General features: G+C 52.5%; 1 protein-coding gene across 11 annotated transcripts in view; it reads right to left on the reverse strand.

Moving 5' to 3' along the window:
* Positions 1–2,092: 2,092 nt before the first annotated feature.
* Positions 2,093–18,097, reverse strand: part of LPIN2 (lipin 2) — a 93,723-nt gene continuing 77,718 nt past the window's right edge. For all 11 annotated transcript variants that reach the window (XM_086373095.1, XM_086373101.1, XM_086373092.1 and 8 more), the window contains 13 exons: positions 17,058–17,157; positions 14,192–14,379; positions 12,626–12,719; positions 12,186–12,255; positions 11,204–11,293; positions 10,527–10,609; positions 9,366–9,510; positions 8,254–8,402; positions 7,495–7,581; positions 6,461–6,613; positions 6,050–6,164; positions 5,405–5,508; positions 2,093–5,089 (listed from right to left, as the gene is read on the reverse strand). In XM_086373095.1, the coding sequence (XP_086229221.1) occupies positions 4,945–5,089; positions 5,405–5,508; positions 6,050–6,164; positions 6,461–6,613; positions 7,495–7,581; positions 8,254–8,402; positions 9,366–9,510; positions 10,527–10,609; positions 11,204–11,293; positions 12,186–12,255; positions 12,626–12,719; positions 14,192–14,379; positions 17,058–17,157 (1,523 nt within the window). In that variant the 3' untranslated portion in view covers positions 2,093–4,944. The remainder of the gene's footprint in view (positions 5,090–5,404; positions 5,509–6,049; positions 6,165–6,460; positions 6,614–7,494; positions 7,582–8,253; positions 8,403–9,365; positions 9,511–10,526; positions 10,610–11,203; positions 11,294–12,185; positions 12,256–12,625; positions 12,720–14,191; positions 14,380–17,057; positions 17,158–18,097) is intronic.

The following is an 18,097-nucleotide window of genomic DNA, read 5'->3' on the forward strand; positions in this document are numbered from 1 at the left end:
CAGACCGGATGTGCCTGGAGGTCAGAGCCCCCCACAGCAGAAAGGGGGGCTCCTCCAGGGGAGGCTGAAAGTCGCACTTAACCAGCACCTGTCCAAGCTAATGTGACTGCTTGCCGCCCAGCTCTGAGAGACCTTGCGCTCCCAGGGACCAAAAGCTGATCATACTGGGGCTGTCTGGGAAGGGCAGGAACCTGCCTAGGAAGCCCAGGCCCCACACTCCTCTGCCAGCAGCCACATCAGCCCCCTTAGCTCCACATGACCTGCTGGCCAATGGAGTGCCACTGGGGGGAGGCAGGTTCCAGGGAGAGGTGTGGACCATAGAAACAAGTCTTTCAGCCTAAATCAAGCCACCAGATTGGCTATAAAAATGCCTTTTCCAGGACTGCTCGCCAAGTGAGGTTACAGGGTGGCCGCTGGGTCCCTGAGATGGGGTGAGCCTGCCTCCTCACCCCATCCCCCAGATGGGGCAGAGGGGCCCAGGATAGAAGGCCTGCTGTTTTCTCGTTTTACAGTTCGGGCCCCTCCTTCTGGGGCTCAGGGGTGGGGTGCATGCTCACCCTGTTTCTACAGCTGGGGAACAGGCTGTCAGCAGCTGTGGCTTCCTAGATATGACTCATGGGAAAAACCCTACGGCCGTGGAGTGTTTTCAGGAAACCCCAGTTGGCACATGGCTCTGCCCTCTCCCCTGACACCCCCTTCCCAGGCCTTACCCCGGGCCAAGCGGGACAGACGCTCAATGGGAACCAGACGGAAGGCAGAGACGGACCTGCCTCGCTCCACGGACGGCACCAGAGTGGCGAGTGCGGTGTCCCCCTTGGTGGGGCCGTACGACTCGTCTACTGCAGTGGTGAGTTTCAGCTCTGTGTCCGCGACACGCAGTGTAGCCAGATCACAGCAGGTCCTGCACTGCCGTTGGAGTCAGCATCCTGAGACAGGAGCGGCTGTCTTTTCATATGGAGAGGAGCAGGCTGGGCTGAACTCAGGCTGAGTGGCTCAGAGAGCTCGCTCTGGAAGTCAGTGGCCTGGCGCTGAGAGCCTGGGAGCGAGACATGTGGACCAGGGTCCTGGACTCAATCAGGCATGAGGTTACGACTTCTGAAATAATGGGGTTGCTGAGAAAAAGGTCACAGTGCACCTCGAGATAAGCGGTGACAGGACTGGGATGTGTCAGTCCTGTCTACAAATGGCCCCATTTAAATGATGAGAAACAAAACCAGCAATAAAGACCGAAAATCAGTGCCAACTGCAATGTGAAGTCACTCCCACGTTAGCACATTCGTCTTTCTCAGTGAGCCCGTCATCTTCTGAACTTTTTCACACTGTGCAGTTTGAAAGGAAAGTAGTAGTTGTGATCAGCGACGTGCTTGCAGCTGCACACGCACAGACTCACTTCTCACACCCACTCGCCTCGCCCCCGTCTCAGCCACCAGCCAGCGGGGAGGGCAGCGCACCGGAGGCAGTCTCTTCCTGATGTGAACCTGTCTGAAGTGATTCCCTCCTTTGCCAGAAGGGCACCCCACAGAGCCCAGTCCCCGCTCCCCGACCTCACGCCCAGCCATTCCATCATGAAAACAAGAAGACAAGGTGGGTGCTGTCCCCACATGGAGGCACGTGCTTGAGGGAGTTGGTGGGTTCAGCATGGGCTCAGCCACCCGAGGGGATTAAATAATACATGGGGTGTGGTTTTGGACCCAGATCACTCTGAGTCTCCTGAGAGCTGATGAAATCAGGAGGGCTACGTGCTGTTCACCCAGAGGAAGGGCTTTAATGCAAGGTGGGGTGGCCAGGGTCCTGAGGAGGGCTGGGGGGATGCAGTCGGAAGGATGCCAGGGGGTCACCCCTAGAAATTATGTAGGCATGACTGGATGGCTGCCTGGCAGAACCTACAAAGCAAGGGAGGTTAGTTCCTGCGGGTGGAGCCTCACTTCTGGAATCAGATCTTATAAAAACAAGCACCAAAAAGAAGCCCTTTCTATACACAAACTTAAGTGTCAGCAGAGATCAAAATGCTAATTTATGGAAATTGGCAACTTCTGGCAAGAGTTTAGACAAGACAATTTAAATGTCCGCTGAAGGAAAAGGTCAAGACGCATTGAGTTCACATTTGTTTATTCTTGTAACATTTTGTTTTGAACATCAAACACTGCACCAAAATATGAGCCATTTATCTTCAGTTATCTTTGCCATAAAGTAAGTACTGATGTTGACAGTTTCTGACAACTCAAGAAACGTATTAGTGGCACTGCTGTGTCTAATAATCAAATGTTGTCACAGACCAAACGTAATGATTAAATTAAAAGAGCAACATTTCCCCTTCCTCTTCCTTTTCCTACCCTTAAAACAAACCCAAAAAAGTAGTTTTCACCTGGAAAGAGCACTTACTTTAAACCAAAACTCAACTTGTCACTGGTTTCATTAAACCCAGCATTTCTCTAGGCTCAAGAGTTAACTCAAGGCTTCCCAGAGTTAACTAAGATGATACTAGAAAAGATGACAAAATCCCCTGGGAGAGTCCGTTTTCACCGACCTGCAGACAGCGCAAATCCGTCCTTGGCCTGTTCCTTTGGGTCTGGCCAGTACCCTTTAGGACGCACTCCATCTGCAGGGCCACGTGCGGTCAGGGGCACGAACACTTCTGGCTCCGGTGGGTGGCTATCACTCCTGGATTGTCAGCAGCTTTCATCTCACATCACACTAGGAAGTTTTTTTCTTTTTCCAGCTGAAAACTAGGCGCTGTCTTACAGCACAGCAGATGTGGTCCTCACACGCAGGGCCGAGCCTGCCCGCTCTGGGCCCTCGAGCATGCCTCCTGAGCCCCGTGGAGACGCAGATGTGGACACCACAGCCGCACGAGCTTCCACGTGCGGAAGGTGTACAATTGGGTGGGATGCAGTCGGGAGGGACAGAAAGAGGGAAGGGGCCACGGCGTTCCACTGGCAGAGAGAGTGACCCAGACGCGGCTCCTGGAGATGTCGCCCGCCACCGAGAGCAGCGAGCGGCCACCACTCCTTCTTAGCTCTCCTCCTGAGGTCTGTGTACAAACACACCGAGGGCATCTCTCTTTCACAGAAAGAACAAATGTCATTTGTACCAAATGGCAATGGATTTTCAGCACAAACAATACTTTCACACACTCGAGCGATAGTTGTCATCTACGTTCAGCAAGAGGGGCTCCTTTAAACGAGGAAGAACACTCAGGTTGATCAGCATGGGTACCCAGCGCGCCGGTGACACCCGCGGATCAATGTGCAGGGACAAGATGACACTCCAGCGCTGGTGGACACCGGGCGGAGGGGTCGGCCACCCCAGCGCGGGTTCCCCGTCTTAACCCTCTAAGACGCCCCAGTCCCAAGAGGAGAGCTCATCAAGGAAAAGAAACTGTCTCGTGAGAGACTCTCTTTAAAGGACAACCAATGAAGGACGACAGGAAGGCAGGTGTCCAGCTTTTCCGTACCGCAAATGCGCACACAAGCCTCTGCGGCTCCAGGGAAGGGCCTGCACCGAGCAGAGGGCCAGGCCGCCACCGGCAGCCACGAGATGAAGGAACCGTGGGTGACTATGCTGCCACTAACGGGGCAGAACCTCACACGAGGAACACAACCCAGCTTCCGGACCTGCTGGCCGTGACTAGGTCTTTAAATGATGCATCCCTGAACCGTTTGCAGTGGGAAGGTTTGCCCAGGGGGAAGCATGTCTGGTTCCCCTGGGAACACGGCTTCTGGGCTCTGCCTCCAACATGGCTCAGTGGAGTCCAGGACCTTCAACCCTCCACTCTGGAGAGCAGCCACCCCCGCTTCTCCAGCTCGAGATGAACAGTATTGTGGTGGAGCAAACTGAAAAGAGGAGTACCCCCAAAATACAGCACAGGGAAAGCAAAAGGCGGACCCGAAACCATGGTCGGGGGGAGCAGTGTGCACTGCTCTGCAGTGTTTCACTGGGTCACTCCCCTCTCTCCCTGACTCCGGAAGCGCTCACTGCTTTCTCACCCAAGGCGGGGCTGCATGTGGTCACCACTGGTCTCCAGGGCCTCCTCTCTTAACAGTTCTCTTGATTTTAATCCCGAGGGGGCTGTCCGCACCAGCTCATCTCTGCAGGCTCTTGCTCACAGCCCTGGAGGGGCGTGTGGACGGGACCCTTCCTGGGTGGCTTGCTCAGCTGCAGGCATGGGGAGGGGCAACAGACACCTTCCCAGGACCTGGCCCAAGCACACGTCTGCACCTCTAGGCCTCCCTGAGAACCGAGTTTCCCTGCTGGCTAACCGACTCCTGCTGCCAAGACCACTCTCACGATATGACACACATCCTGCAAGACCCACACCTTCCGGTGGGTCCAGGACACAACACGTCCCTGCCAAGGAACGGTCAGGGTGAGGAGGCGATGCTCTTTCCTTCCCCCGAAGCCCCGGGCGCCAGAGCCAGCATCCTGCTTCCGTGGAGTAGGAGATAGAGGGAGGAGCCCACGGGAGAAGTGAGCAGGCGGTTCAGACATCATCAACTGGACCCTGATTCCCTACAGCAAGCCCTCCTCTCAGAGAGAAACACTCTCAACTGCCTAGTGGAAATTAGAACACTTTACTTTGTGCAACATTTGGTCCACTCTTAGCTTCGCTTCTCTTCTTCTTAAATTATGCAATTAAAGGAGCACCGGGCACGCAACTCAACACAGAGCATGTGGGAGGCCCGGCCGGTGACTGGAGCCTGGGCCTCAGGCCTGAGCCCCTCGCTGCGCCGGCCGCCAGCACCACACGGCAGCCCTGGGCCCAGGAGGGTGCGGGGGGGCGCATCCGGCCCCAGCAGCTCCCCAGCCTGTCCCTGCCGGCACCCGGCGGGCAGTGCGTCGTCACACCTGTGGCCAGGAGGGTCCCCGCATCCTCTGTCCAGCAGAAGGCCGGCTGCCTCCCCTGCTGCGGGAGCCGCGATCCAGCCCCCCGCCGGGGCTGCCACCTCAGACCAGGTCCTCCAGGTCCACCTCGGGGATCGGCTCTCGCCAGTAGCAGAAGGAGCTGAACTCTGGGCATAGGAAGGCAGAATTCTGTTCCTTGTTGAGAAGCGGGAACACGTGTTCCACGAGCTCACTCAGCCTGTGGTACCTGGGAGTGGGGAGGACAGGTACCACGACTCAGCACCTGACCTGAGGGCACGAGGCCGCAGGCTGCGAAGCCAGGTACTCAGATACCTCAGAAAGGAAGGTCCCAGATGGGTGCCCTCCTTCCCAGGGCTCCACCTCCCTCCTCAGAGTCTAGGCTCCCCAGCCACCCCTCAACAATGGCTGCAGAGGTGGGGGATGCCCTGGCAGAAGGGGTGGACAGAGCCTGGCAGGGCGGAGGCTTCCAAGGGCGGGCACAGCTCTGAGCCCTGGGCCCCAGCTGCAGGGCGCCAGGGCTGAGGAGCGGGAACGCACTTACGAGGACTTGTTTCCTTTGGTCCTTTCCTGCATCAGCTCGCCCTTGGGGTTCACGGTGAAGATCCTGCAGTCTGGGACACCCACCTGTCTGTAGGCGTAGACGTCCTGCCACAGAGAACACAGAACAGGGTGGTTACTGAGAAGTTCTCAGGCACCACGGGAAGCCGTGTACGGAGAACACGTGGAGCTGGGGCAGCCGCCACCAAGGCTGAGCTTCAGATAGACTCAGACTAAACAGGGAGGCCAACGCGCACCGCAGAGGGTGCTCAGGAAGCCAGAGGACGCGGGTGCCAAGGAGACTCCAGGCCCCAGAGTAGGAGAAGGGAAGCGTTCGTGGCTGGGGGGTGGGGGGTGGGGGAGAGGCAGTGCTTGGATCTGGGGGGCAGATCGAAGGCTCGGCTTAGAATTCATGGAAATGGAACGAAAGCCCCTGGTCACACACGGGCATCCCAGGGTAGGTCTCCGCCCCCAGCACCTCCCTGCTGCAGGAGGAATAAGGCTGATGAAGTGAGCACCCACCCAGCACGGGAGACCTCACTGCGGCCGCACGCCTGGGGTGAAGATGATGACCCGGCTACACCCTAAAGCACCGTCCTGCGCGTGTTTCCCACGCCGCCCACACGTGCAGCCCGGAGGAGACACCTACATTTGGGCGGTTCCCAAAGGCAGCGTAGAAGGGCTGCTGAGCTGGGGCAAAGAGATTCTTGATGTCGGTCAGACACTCAATCTTGAACTTCTCCGGCTTCTTTTCTATTACTTCCCTAGGAGAAAAACAGAAGTATCACCACCGAATCCAAAATGGCAGTTTTCCCTGGTCTGTGGTCTGAAAACCCACAGCCATCCATTTTCCTAAATCCTTCGTAATTGGTATCTTTGTCCATTTCTGCCAGCCTGACTTTTCTCAGCTGTGTCTGACACAGACCAGGTGAGCGGTGTGCGAGTTAGAGTAATGTGGAACTCAGACCCAGAAGCTCTGTAACAGATACAGTGCAGCCAGGCCCCAGCCCCCGCGGGCACACACGCACACACACACATGCACGCACGCGCACACACGCACCTGTGGAAGGCAGAAAACAGGCTGCTGGGGGACAGCATGAGGGGGCCGCGGGGCAGGATGGTGCCCTTGTCGTTGACCCAGTGCAGGTAGCCGCGGGTCATGTCGGCCATGCCGATGGCGCGGGCCGAGCAGTACAGGAACTTGTAGCCGTTCCTGGAAGAGAACGCGTCCTGTTTAGCCCGTGTGCTGTTCAGCTAAAGGGGGAAAAATGCATTTTTTCTTTTTAAAGGTCCAAATAAAGTTCCTCTCATCTCCCATGAAAGTCGAATTCCTAAATTTAATACAAGAATTATCAGGATTATAAAGATCTCACCACTCCATGAAAAACACCATGGAGGAGACGTGATTAGGGATTATGCTAAACTTTCATGTAATAATACCTCTACAGAAGCCGAATTATAAAACAGACAAAAAACTGGGGGCTGTCTTTAAAGGATGTGCTGTAGATGAAAGAGACAAAGGGTCTTATTTACAAATACAACTTCCAGAATGCAAATCATTCTATAAAACAAGAAGCAAAACTCTACCTGGGTAACTGACATACTCATAATTTTCATATTGGGACATTCTCAACCTCTGCTTAACACACTGTTGTTCTGCGGATCAATTTAAGTCAATGTATTGGGATTCCCACAAAGGCCACAGCACTATGTCCTCACAAAAGTTACTTGACGTAGAAGACCGCCTGGCAGACTATCCCCCCATGCACGCGTGTATTACCCCCTTCAAGAAAGACAATTAAAAGCACTCAAAAAAAACTGCAAATGATTAAACTACGGCTGCAAACCCAAGCACAGCTGTAACTACCGACACAGGCAGTGCCTACAACTCGCAGCCCCGTGCGAGAACAAGGCGCAACCCGCCAGGCGCACGGCTCCAGTCCCACGGGTGGTGGCTCACACTTTCCCATGGGGGAGGCTCCAGTGAGGGGTGAGAAAGCAGAGTGAGAAAGCTGATCACAAACAAGATTTCCTGGGACCTTCTATTAAGTCCAGCAAAATCCCAGCTCACTAGCCACAGGGTCAGGCACCTACTCGTTGATGGAATGGTAGAGCTTCGCGATACCCTGGTGCGTCCAGTCTTTACCCAGCTGCGGAAGAATCTGCCCCAGAGCGTCAGACCTGCGAGGGTGGAACCAGGAGGAGGCGTGAGGAACCAAGCACACAACGCCAAGTGTTGGCCTGTTAGTGAAACACCAGCTTCTGCGACAGCAGCCGCGGGGGGAGGGAGGGGGCCCGGGGGGGGGGGGTGACAGCCCACAGGGCGGTTTCCTTGGTCTGTGTGTGCACAAGCCGAGGACATCACCCAGGAGCTTCTGAGACAGCCACCAGACCCAAGGGCCAGCCCTTCACTCTCAGGAAGCGTTTACAACCACTCGGCCTCCTCTTCTCTAATTGCAACAGCTTCTATTTTTTCCTCCCCATGCCAGAATTTGGAGACCGAATAATTAAATCTTTCCAAGAGTTATTGTCATTTGGCTGCGCCAAAAGGCTTGCAGGATCTTAGTTCCCCAACCAGGGACTGAATGAATCTGGGCCCTCGCTGGTCAAAGTGCTGGGTCCAAACTTGGCTGCCACGGGAATTCCCCAAAGCTGTTCTGACCTTCTGTTTGTATGGCCCCACCCACCTCCTCCATCCACAGAATGATTCTGTGGGGACTGCACTCAGGACCTCTCAGTGCAAGTAGTTTAAAAAACTCTCCTGATGGTGGCTGGTCACTCAGGTGAGGAAGCCCCTGGCCCTCTGCACACGGAGCTGGGCCCTCCTTTTGCCACGCCAGGGCTCCTGCTTACTTGGTTATTGTCCCGTCAATGTCGGAAATGATGACCTTGTCGTTCCAGTTCCACAGGTATATGGTCCCTGCACAGCGGCAGGTGCCTTGATACTGGGTTGTGATACTAAACACGACATCATTTGGGCCATCTTGGAGGTTCAGTTTCGCCTTTCATAAAAAGTGTAAGAATCAGCAAAATCAGAGCTTTGAAAATTAAAGGCACTCCACTTTGACAGAATTCCATGCAACAATTAAGTCACACTTTCCAAGAAAATGTGGTCAGAGAAACTGCTTAAGATACAGTGTTTCAGGATGGGGGACACATGTACACCAGTGACTGATTCATGTGGATACATGGCAAAACCCACCACAATACTGAAAAGTAATTAGCCTCCAATTAAAATTAATTTTAAAAAGATACAAAGTTACATGAGAAACATCCTAATCTCTCAAAAAAAAAGGCAAGGAAAAGCAACAGAAAATGGTTTTGGAACAGAATCTGAACACTCCCCAAACTGCCGGTAGGTGGCGTCTCAGGACCCAGATCTGGGAGGATGCATTGGGGCTGCACCTGCGGCTCGGGAGCTGGGCTGAGGAACTTCGGCCTGAACTGTGTATACGGTGCCCAGGGGCCCTTCTGACCCCTGCTCCCCGGTCTCCTCCCCGCCCCCCAGGATGCCCTGTGTACCAGAGATCCTCCCCCTTGGGGCACAGCAAGATCAATTCATACTGAACATGGGTGAAGGTGGAGAAGTGGGAAATTGACAGAAGGGGGAGATTGCATCTAGGTAAGATGTCATTTCCCTCTGGCCGTGGCTCCCATGAGACAGCGTGGGGCCCAGAGCCAGTCTGGACGTATCGGACTCAGGCTGCAAACACAGGTGCTCTGGTTCACTTCCAGACATGGAGACAGGAGGCCTGGGGGTGAAGGAGGGGAAAGTGCATCCCAGGGGACCCTAGGGGTCCCAGGTCGGGGGCTGCCGGTCTCCTGGACACATGTGGGCATTTACATGGCCACGTGCTAGGCCGCCTGTGAGGTGTGGGGTTGGGCAGATGGAAAGGGAGGCTTGTCAAGGTGACCAGTTACTAAGGCTCATGAGGCTGGACCCACCCAGACCACACGGGACTCACGATCTGGTCTGAGGACAGACGAAGAGACTTCTTATAGGAGGTTGTGCCACTATGGCTTGGGGGTTCTGTGGGGGTGGAGTCCACCTTGATGGACTCTTCCAGTTCCTGGGACCCTTCGTCACTCGATGAGTCATCCTCGGCCGACCTGTCAAACACAATTTGTTATTGGAGAGGCCGAAGGACGTTTACAGACAACAGCTTTTCATTCAGGATCCGGAGCAGACAGAGAGAGAAGTCCCAGATCCACCCAAGAGGAGACCCAGGGTCCACGTTGCATGATCCACCTCCTCCACGACCGGCTAGGGTCACTCTCCTCCTCCCTTCTTGACTGGCCAGGGTCACTCTCCTGCTATGACTGGTTGTATTCTGCTAGAACCAGTGAATGCTACTGATTCTTGCTCTGCCGATTCTTGTTGAAAGGGGTATGTATGTTTTAAAAGGTACAAATTATAGAAAATACGAACGCTTACAGTGATTTAAGAGACTAACAAAAAAGATTTTATATAATCCTTTAAAAAGAAGAGGGTAAAGAACAGGAAGATGAACCCAAGACTCAGGGATGGGAAGAGAACAGAAGACGTGATGGAGGAAGGAGCACAGTGGCAGAACCAAGAACGGGCGCATCGTGCTTCCTCCCCTCAGGCAGCCAGTCCACACGTCCAGGGCAGACTCCTCCCAAGAAACCAAAGGGGCCCGCCCCATCTCTAAGGTTCTGTCATGTCTCCTGCTGCGCCTGCCAGCCAGGCAGCAGGGCCCCCGGCACTTCAGATCTTATGATTCCCCAAGACCTGCTTCCCAGAGGCCTGCATGCCAGGGGCACCTGTCTCCACGGCTCCAGAGCAGGAGCAAGATGCTTAGGAAGCAGCAATGAGTATCCTGACTCTAAGCTCATGATGCGTATATACAAACATAGATGTACTTTTGGCCACACCCCATGGCTCGGCTTGCAGGACCTTAGTTTCCTGACCAAGAGTTGAACTCAGGGCCCTGGCAATGAGTCTTGAGTTCTGACCACTGGATCGCCAGGGAATTCCCTAAGCTGATGATATTTTTCAAGAAAAGCAGAAGTTATCTGTTAACTGAGTGGCACAATGAGGTCACTGACTGTCCACAGAACAAAAACATTTCGAACTCAGAATCATACAGATCTGTCAAGGTCACCTGCCACTGGCTGGCTCCTTGGCGCCTGATGGCCGGTCACTGGGCGGCGGGACCTCTGCTTTCCCTTCCTTGGCCTCTGGCAGCTGGAAGGAGAGGACGACAGTGGCGATGAGCAGCTCTCGCCCGACTGTCGGGGCAAAAAGCCATCATCAGCTCCCTCAAGGAATTAGCAAAAGTGCTGTCTGAATCCACAAATTAAAAACGCTTAAGAAACAGAGCCTCTAGTTTGAGCCAAAAGGACAGAAATCTGAGAGAGAAGTCATACGCTGTGTGTGTGTGAAAAGCTGCCACCACCAAGCCAGGGGCGAGGAGTGACAGGCACCAGCTCAGTCACACAACATAAGACACACGGGCCACACCCATGAGGCCTGGGCAGGGGCCGAGGGCACGGGTCCCCTCCTCCTGGGGGCAGGGGCAAGCTCTGGGGGTGCGCTTGAGGTCATGGCGCGGCCCCACCCCTCAGCAGCCCCGTGCCTGGGCCTCCCGAGGATACACAGGAGCCCACACAGTGGCACCGCCGGGCGGCGGCGAAGGTGACAGGTGACGCGTGCGCAGCACGGTATCTGACCTGCACGAGTAACTGTTCACACACGGTGCCGACTATCGTGAAAGAGCACCATGGAGCCCAAATGGGACTTCCCTGGGCTTGGCACTCAGCCCACCTCCAGCTCGGTTACCTGCTTGGTTATGCTCTCCCTCTTACGCCAGAACCACCAGCGGCCAGATTTCTTTGGCATCTTATCTTTTACCCAGGACTCAACTGTGGCCTGAAAACAACGAGCACAGGTTAGTCCAGCATCTCAGGCACAGGGCACTCGACCCCTCTCTACCCTCAGCCAGAGGGTGGTGACGACGCCTCGATCCGCCGGCGCCCTCTCTCGGGGCCGTTCCATGCTGTCAGGCCGGGTGGTCTGGCCCCTCTTAGGGGCAGGTGGGCTGCTCTCCCTTCTCTGCCCTCATGAGTTATGAGGACCAACTGATGATGTCACCTTGGTGGACAGATTCCAAGCTTCAGTTTCTACGTAACAGGCTCATTAGCTGCAAGCTGAAGGACCCACACTGATGCCACACTTCCTGGGGCCCTCTTCCTATTGCATCTTTCCATATTAACGGGAGGAAATGTTTTTATCTTATATTTAAATAACAATTAGTGAAATCTCTCAATCTTGACACACGATCAGAAACTGGTATAAGTATCTAGTAAAAATGACAGCTACGGCAGCCCAGCCAATTTCCTGGATTTCTGGGCATGAGATGATTTGACTGATGGTATTAACTTTTTATGCTAAGTCACTTCAGTCGTGTCCGACTCTGTGCGACCCCAGAGATGGCAGCCCACAAGGCTCCCCCGTCCCTGGGATTCTCCAGGCAAGAACACTGGAGTGGGTTGCCATTTCCTTCTCCAATGCAGGAAAGAGAAAAGTGAAAGTGAAGTCGCTCAGTCGTGCCCGACTCTTAGCGACCCCATGGACTGCAGCCTACCAGGCTCCTCCGTCCATGGGATTTTCCAGGCAGGAGTACTGGAGTGGGGTGCCACTGCCTTCTCCAATTAACTTTATAATATTAAGTAAAACTGAACAACACCCAGTTTACAGACATGCACACACGGATTCTCAAAGCGCTGTGTGCTGCAGACATTTCTGGGGAGCAACAACTCACCTTGGGCAGGCTCTTCTGGAAGACCTGAAGGCTGAGGACCATGGGGGCCGCCAGCGCCCAGCTGTAGTAACTGTGAGAGCAAAGCCAGGCACGACCGTCAGAGAGGAGAGGGTGGGAGAGGAAGCAGAATGCCATAACAAAGTCCCTGTTCTTTCCAATGAAGACGTGATCAGCTCAGCTTCTTGCCACATAAGCAATCTTTGCTTCAAGCCAAACTTCTCCAAGCAGAGAAGTAGCACGTGTAAAATAGAGCAGCATTTCAAGCCTCACTGAAAATAAAGCTGAAGCTTCACTCCAAAGTCGCTGCCCATTTAGCTCATTTATATGAAATGGCATAGTGAGAAAGAATATAATAGTTAAAAACTATATAGCACTTAGGGAAAGAAAAACCTGCAAGAATACTTAACGATTATAAACAATGAAAGAGCAAGAGTACTTACCGGTTATATATCCGTATCACAAGGTTGGGATTGTCTATGAGTCCAGGGTTTTCTGCAAATTCATGGTACGTAATGATGTGCTCCATGAATTTCTCTGTAAGGTAAGATAATTATCATCTGGTTAGAGATTACACGAATAAACATCCATCTGAGCTTATTACAATACTCTCTTCATACTCAAGTGCCTACAGGATCAAAAAAGTACTTCAAAACAAACAAAAAAAAAAACAGGAGAAAGGGATAAGCTAGGGACTTTGAGGCAAACAGATGACAGATGTGACAGGGAGGTATGAAGGCCCGGGTTCACACACACTCAACTCCATAACCAGTGAAAACTGCTGAGTTTCATTCTCACAAGCAGGCGTGAAACCCTTGACTGGCGGGCAACTTTTAACAGCATAACCGGGGAACGTTCCTGGGGTCTTACAGCCGTGAGTGCACACGTGCTGCTACGTGAGAAACCACCCAAGCATCCTACAGTGCTTGCAGGGAGAGGCCCCGCACAGCAGAGTCTGGCTGGAGGTCTCAAGAAGAAACAAATCCGAGTTCCTGCAGAACAGGTGAGGGTCAAGCGTGACTTTCTGTCCCGTTCCCAGAGGCGATCCTCTCATTCAGGGCAAGCTCCAACAACAGAGCAAACTCTCACTGGGATTGTTCCTCCTGGTCATCTGTGTCCTGTTTACTTGCCATTTAGTCTTTTAAGTATAAATTTTACAGTCTTGCATAAACTGTATGTTCCCTCCTCCACCTCTATCTTTAAAGGGAGGGCTTAAGAGGATTATAACGTGACCTAATTTCATCCCTAGAAGGGACCACTGACCATAACACACTCAATTTTCTGCAATAAGTAAACAGAATTAAGAGATGGAAAAGTGATCACCCCATGACCCCAAGAAGAGGATTTAGGGAGTTCCAGCCAAGAGGCCCAGGGCAACCCAGCCTGCCACACACACACAAGACAAAAGATGATGTCAGTCAGAAAATCTTTCCTTAAAGGAAAATCCATCAAGGGCCACCAGCCAAACAGAAAACATGAAGAGTTCAGTTTACAAAAGACCAGAAAGGCCAAAGAACTGGCTGGAACAGTCGGACACACGGGTGCTCAAGTCCTGCAGGGTTGCTGGAACCAGCCCTGCTAAGCAACCCCCTTTCTCGTGAGTGACTTGACTCTCCTGGGCCAACTCTCAGACAGAGTAACCCCTTCTACTTTTGCCAGAAAGACCATTTCACTCAGCAGACAGCTTTGGCAACGTGAGGCCCTCCTCTCGTGTCTCAGGCTCAGGGCTGCCAGGTCCCAGCCCAACAATTATTCCAGCAACTTCACAGAAGAGAAGGCGGCTGGGGCTGAGCTGACCCCAGGCGTCCAATACATGGGGCCACCCGAGGACCCATCCCCAGGCCCACAGCCCTCCCACCCACCGACACGTGGGGTCACCCCAACACGAGGCACCTACATGAGGGGCGAAGAGTCTGATGTCCAAGAGAGACCCCGCCACCTCCATGAGACCCCAGGGCTGCGTTCCCTGCACAGCTCACCACCCAGCGCGGACGAGGCTGCCCACCCACCTTTGGAGATCTCTCCGTTCTCGCTGAGGCCGCCACACAGCGACAGGGTGACGTCGGGCAGGTCCATGGCGGAGTCCGAGAGGCACTCGGTGCCGCTGTCAGCCGCCGCGCTGCCCACTGACTGGGGGGACTGGGAGCCGGACAGCGTGTCGGACTCGGGCCACTGCCGGGAGCCGGGCTCCGACTCACTGTGGGGAGAAAGGCAGTGGCCATCACACCCCTGCCCTGAGCCCGACGGCCAAGCTCAGGGCTCCCTGCCCCGGACGCGGCTTCGCTTAGGCAGTGTTCAGACCCCTATCCTGGACGACACTGAGACAACCCAACAGCACTGCTGCGGAATTAACTGAACACAGTGAACACACACACACCAATCACTCACAGCCACGCGAGCCATCAGTGATGGCCTTTCTGACTTAAATGAAAGGGATGAGAGTTACTAGCATTAATTTACATGACAAAAATGACAAGGTAAGAAAACCCTGATGTCTGGAAACCTTCTGACCTTAACTTCCTACAAAAAGCTGTGGTACTATACTCCTCTCGTACAAAATTGCTGTAGTCCAAGGTTGCGTTATTGTTAAAAACAAGGCGTTTCTAAATTCATTTGTTACTTCATGAAAACAAAGAAATTAACCAAGTAAAAATTCTCGGGAGGTTGGACACACTTCAAGAAAGAAATGCACCAAGAAACCAGAAATAAACTGTTCCTACACTGGTGAGCCCCAGAACCAGTCAAGGTTACTCAATGTTTTCAGTTTTCTAAACAAGGCGTGGAAGCCAGGTTTTAGAAGCTGATCCTAAAGGAAACTTTTCATAATGGAGCATAAATTTGAGAGGAAAAGGACATGGAAATGACACCTTACATCTCTTGGTCATGAATGTTTCCTACCCTACACCTTTTGAACGGATAATGTCACTGAAATACTTCTAAAATTATTAAATTCTTTTATTCTTTTAAAAACCAGTACATAAATGCATATCATCTCATGAAGTTACATGATCTTTAGGGAAAAAATCTGAAATTTGAGCAGAAGGCGGCAGCAGAGTACAGCCCAGTCACAAATAGAAAGCAGTTTCAAACACCATCACGTTCTGCGCTTGAGCCTCTGACGAGAAGACGCTGGTGTCTGGGACTGAGCGATGCACAACCACAGCACAGTTTTGAGATTAATCGGATCGAAAGAATGTGCTGCTAACTGGAGACGCTGAAAAAGCCAAGGCCACCTAAGCAGCAAACGCAGCTGCTGCGCTGGGGCCCCAGCAAGGCTGACCTCGGGGTGAGATAAGCACCACGCCCTCACCCTCCTGGGCACACGGGTGGCCCCTGCAGTCAGGTGTAGCCATGTGACCAGACGACTGTGCCGTCCCTATGGACAGAAAGCGTGTGCCGCCTCCTTCCCAAGCCGGGCCCCTGAAAACTGCGCCCCCAGCGGCCCTCCCCTTTCCCTGTTGAGGCCCCACAGGGACAGCGGAGCCTCAGGATGGGAGGGGCTGGTGCTCCAGAGTCCCCGTGTGCAAGGACCCCCAACACCATCACATGAGCAAGAAATGAATTGCTGCGGTCAAGCCACTGAGGTTGTGAGTTTTACCAGTTACAGCAGCTGGTGTGACCCTAACCGACGCCCCCACTGAATACACGGAGGACGCCGACCGACTCAACAACGGGCTGCTAGAACCACGAGACTGTGTGCTTCAGGGTCAAGTTCAGCTCCAGCTACAAACACCAGCTCTTCAGCCAGGGTTCCGGTGACCATGATGAGAAAACGAATGCCTGTGAGCATTCCTAAGCCTCCCTGTCTCATTTCCAGAAACAATCACTCACGACGTGAGTGGCTGTGGCCCCAGACGGTCAGGCTACCACAGCACAGGGTCGCCCCAGAGCAGCAGTCACGCTCCCCGTGTTTTAAAAAAGGAAACTAAGAAATGTCTTACATCTGTCCCAACGTAAACAAATGATTAAGGACTGGGAAATCAGAAACAAAGAGGTAATGTCAAGATAGCTTACGTTTTAACTTTCTGAATGAAAATAAAAACCAAAACAAAAGGACCAGTTTCAGTTCTCTCCCCTTAAAAACCCAACTACTACTCCTAACAAATGGGAGAAAGTCAGGAGGGCATTTTAAGGATCCTGCAAAAGTATCTGTAAAAATTAAGTATCCTCACATCAATCCTGTCTTTCTATTTTAAATAAAACCTTCAGACATGCTTTTCAATAATTTGTTTAAAAGTACTTAATTATGTGTGACTATGGCTCGGTGTATTCAAGCCATGAGAACTTGGGGGAAAGTAAACACTGTTCTTTGTGATCATAGAATATTATTTAATAAAATGGAATTTCCCCAAGAATGGAAATGGCCTTGGGAAAACCGCCCAAGTCTATCACTGCTAAGATTTTGGTGTTATTCCAAGCAGGGAGTCACAGAGGAGGAAGAGATGGCTTGGAAAGGAGGAAGGGAAGTTTGGAAAGGCCCTGGAACGGGCCCCACCAGATCCAGGCCGGCGAGTAAGTGCAGCCTCACTGAAGAGTGGAGGCCCGCTTTGTGAAGTGTCTCTGAATAAAGATTCATCACCTCTAAACACATAATAAAGGAAACAATGCTAATGAACAGGAAGAGCTAATCTGATGTCACGTCCACGTTACGCCCTTCCTACTTGAGCTTGACAGCGGCATCTTCTCACTGTACTGAACATTTCTTCATAAACAGGTAAAACACAACACATGCACAATTTCTGGATTTTCCAAAATCTGAAGCAAGAATTCAACGTAGCTGAAGGATACCAGCCCCTTGATCCTTTCTCTAATGCTTTGCTCTGGAAACATCTAGAACATTTCAGAGTTGCCCACTCTGCAGTATAAACCCACTACCTTTTGGGGAAATACAGAGCTGCAACCTCAGGTTCCAGTGCCTTCAGGTCATCCAGGTAAATATCATCAGGCCCCTGGTGTTGGCTTCTCTTGTGGACACCTGGTTTTATTTTAAAAAAAAAACAAAACACATCAGAGATGAGAACCTGGTTACTCTTCATTTACAACTGCAAAAAAACAAAGGTTTGCAAACGATAAAACCAACCATGACTGGACCTGCGGTGTACTTTTAAAGGCGTCATCTAACCTTTCCCCACGGCTGTTTCTCACCCAGCCAGGTGAAAGAGGTCAGCACTCCTGTTGCTGCTGCTGCTAAAAGAGGTTAGCACTCCTGCTGCTGCTAAGTCGCTTCAGTTGTGTCTGACCCCGTGCGACCCTATAAATGGCAGCCTACCAGGCTCCCCCGTCCCCGGGATTCTCCAGGCAAGAACACTGGAGTGGGTTGCCATTTCCTTCTCCAATGCATGAAAGTGAAAGTGAAATCGCTCAGTCATGTCTGACCCTCAGCGACCCCATTGACTGCAGCCTTCCCGGCTCTCCGTCCATGGGATTTTTCAGGCAAGAGTACTGGAGCGAGACAGCACTCCTGACAGCTATCCAATAAACACGGGCTGAGTCTCGCGTTCTTTCACCTTCTCTCATGTGAATCCTGGGCCCTAAGTCATTTATACTTGACAGTTTGGTTTCTTTTTATATATGAACGTGCAAGAGTGCTCAGTTGCTTAGCAGTGTCCGACTCTTGCGACCCCATGAACTACAGCATACCAGGCTTACCTGTCCTTCACTATCTCCCCCAGAGCTTGCTCAAACTCACATCTATTGAATCAGTGATGCTATCTAACCATTCATTCTCTGCTGCCCGCTTCTTCTGTTGCCGTCAATCATTCCCAGCACATCAGGGTCTTTTCCAATGAGTTAGCTCTTCATAATAGGTGGTCAAAGTATTCGAGCTACAGCTTCAGCATCGATCCTTCCAATAAATATTCAATTTTATTTAGGATTGATTGGTTTGATCTCCTTGCAGTCCAAGGGACTCTCAA

Source organism: Bos grunniens, chromosome 24, assembly GCF_055505025.1.
Source record: "Bos grunniens cultivar Pamir isolate PY7600 chromosome 24, Bosgru_T2T1.0, whole genome shotgun sequence".
NCBI lineage: Eukaryota > Metazoa > Chordata > Mammalia > Artiodactyla > Bovidae > Bos > Bos grunniens.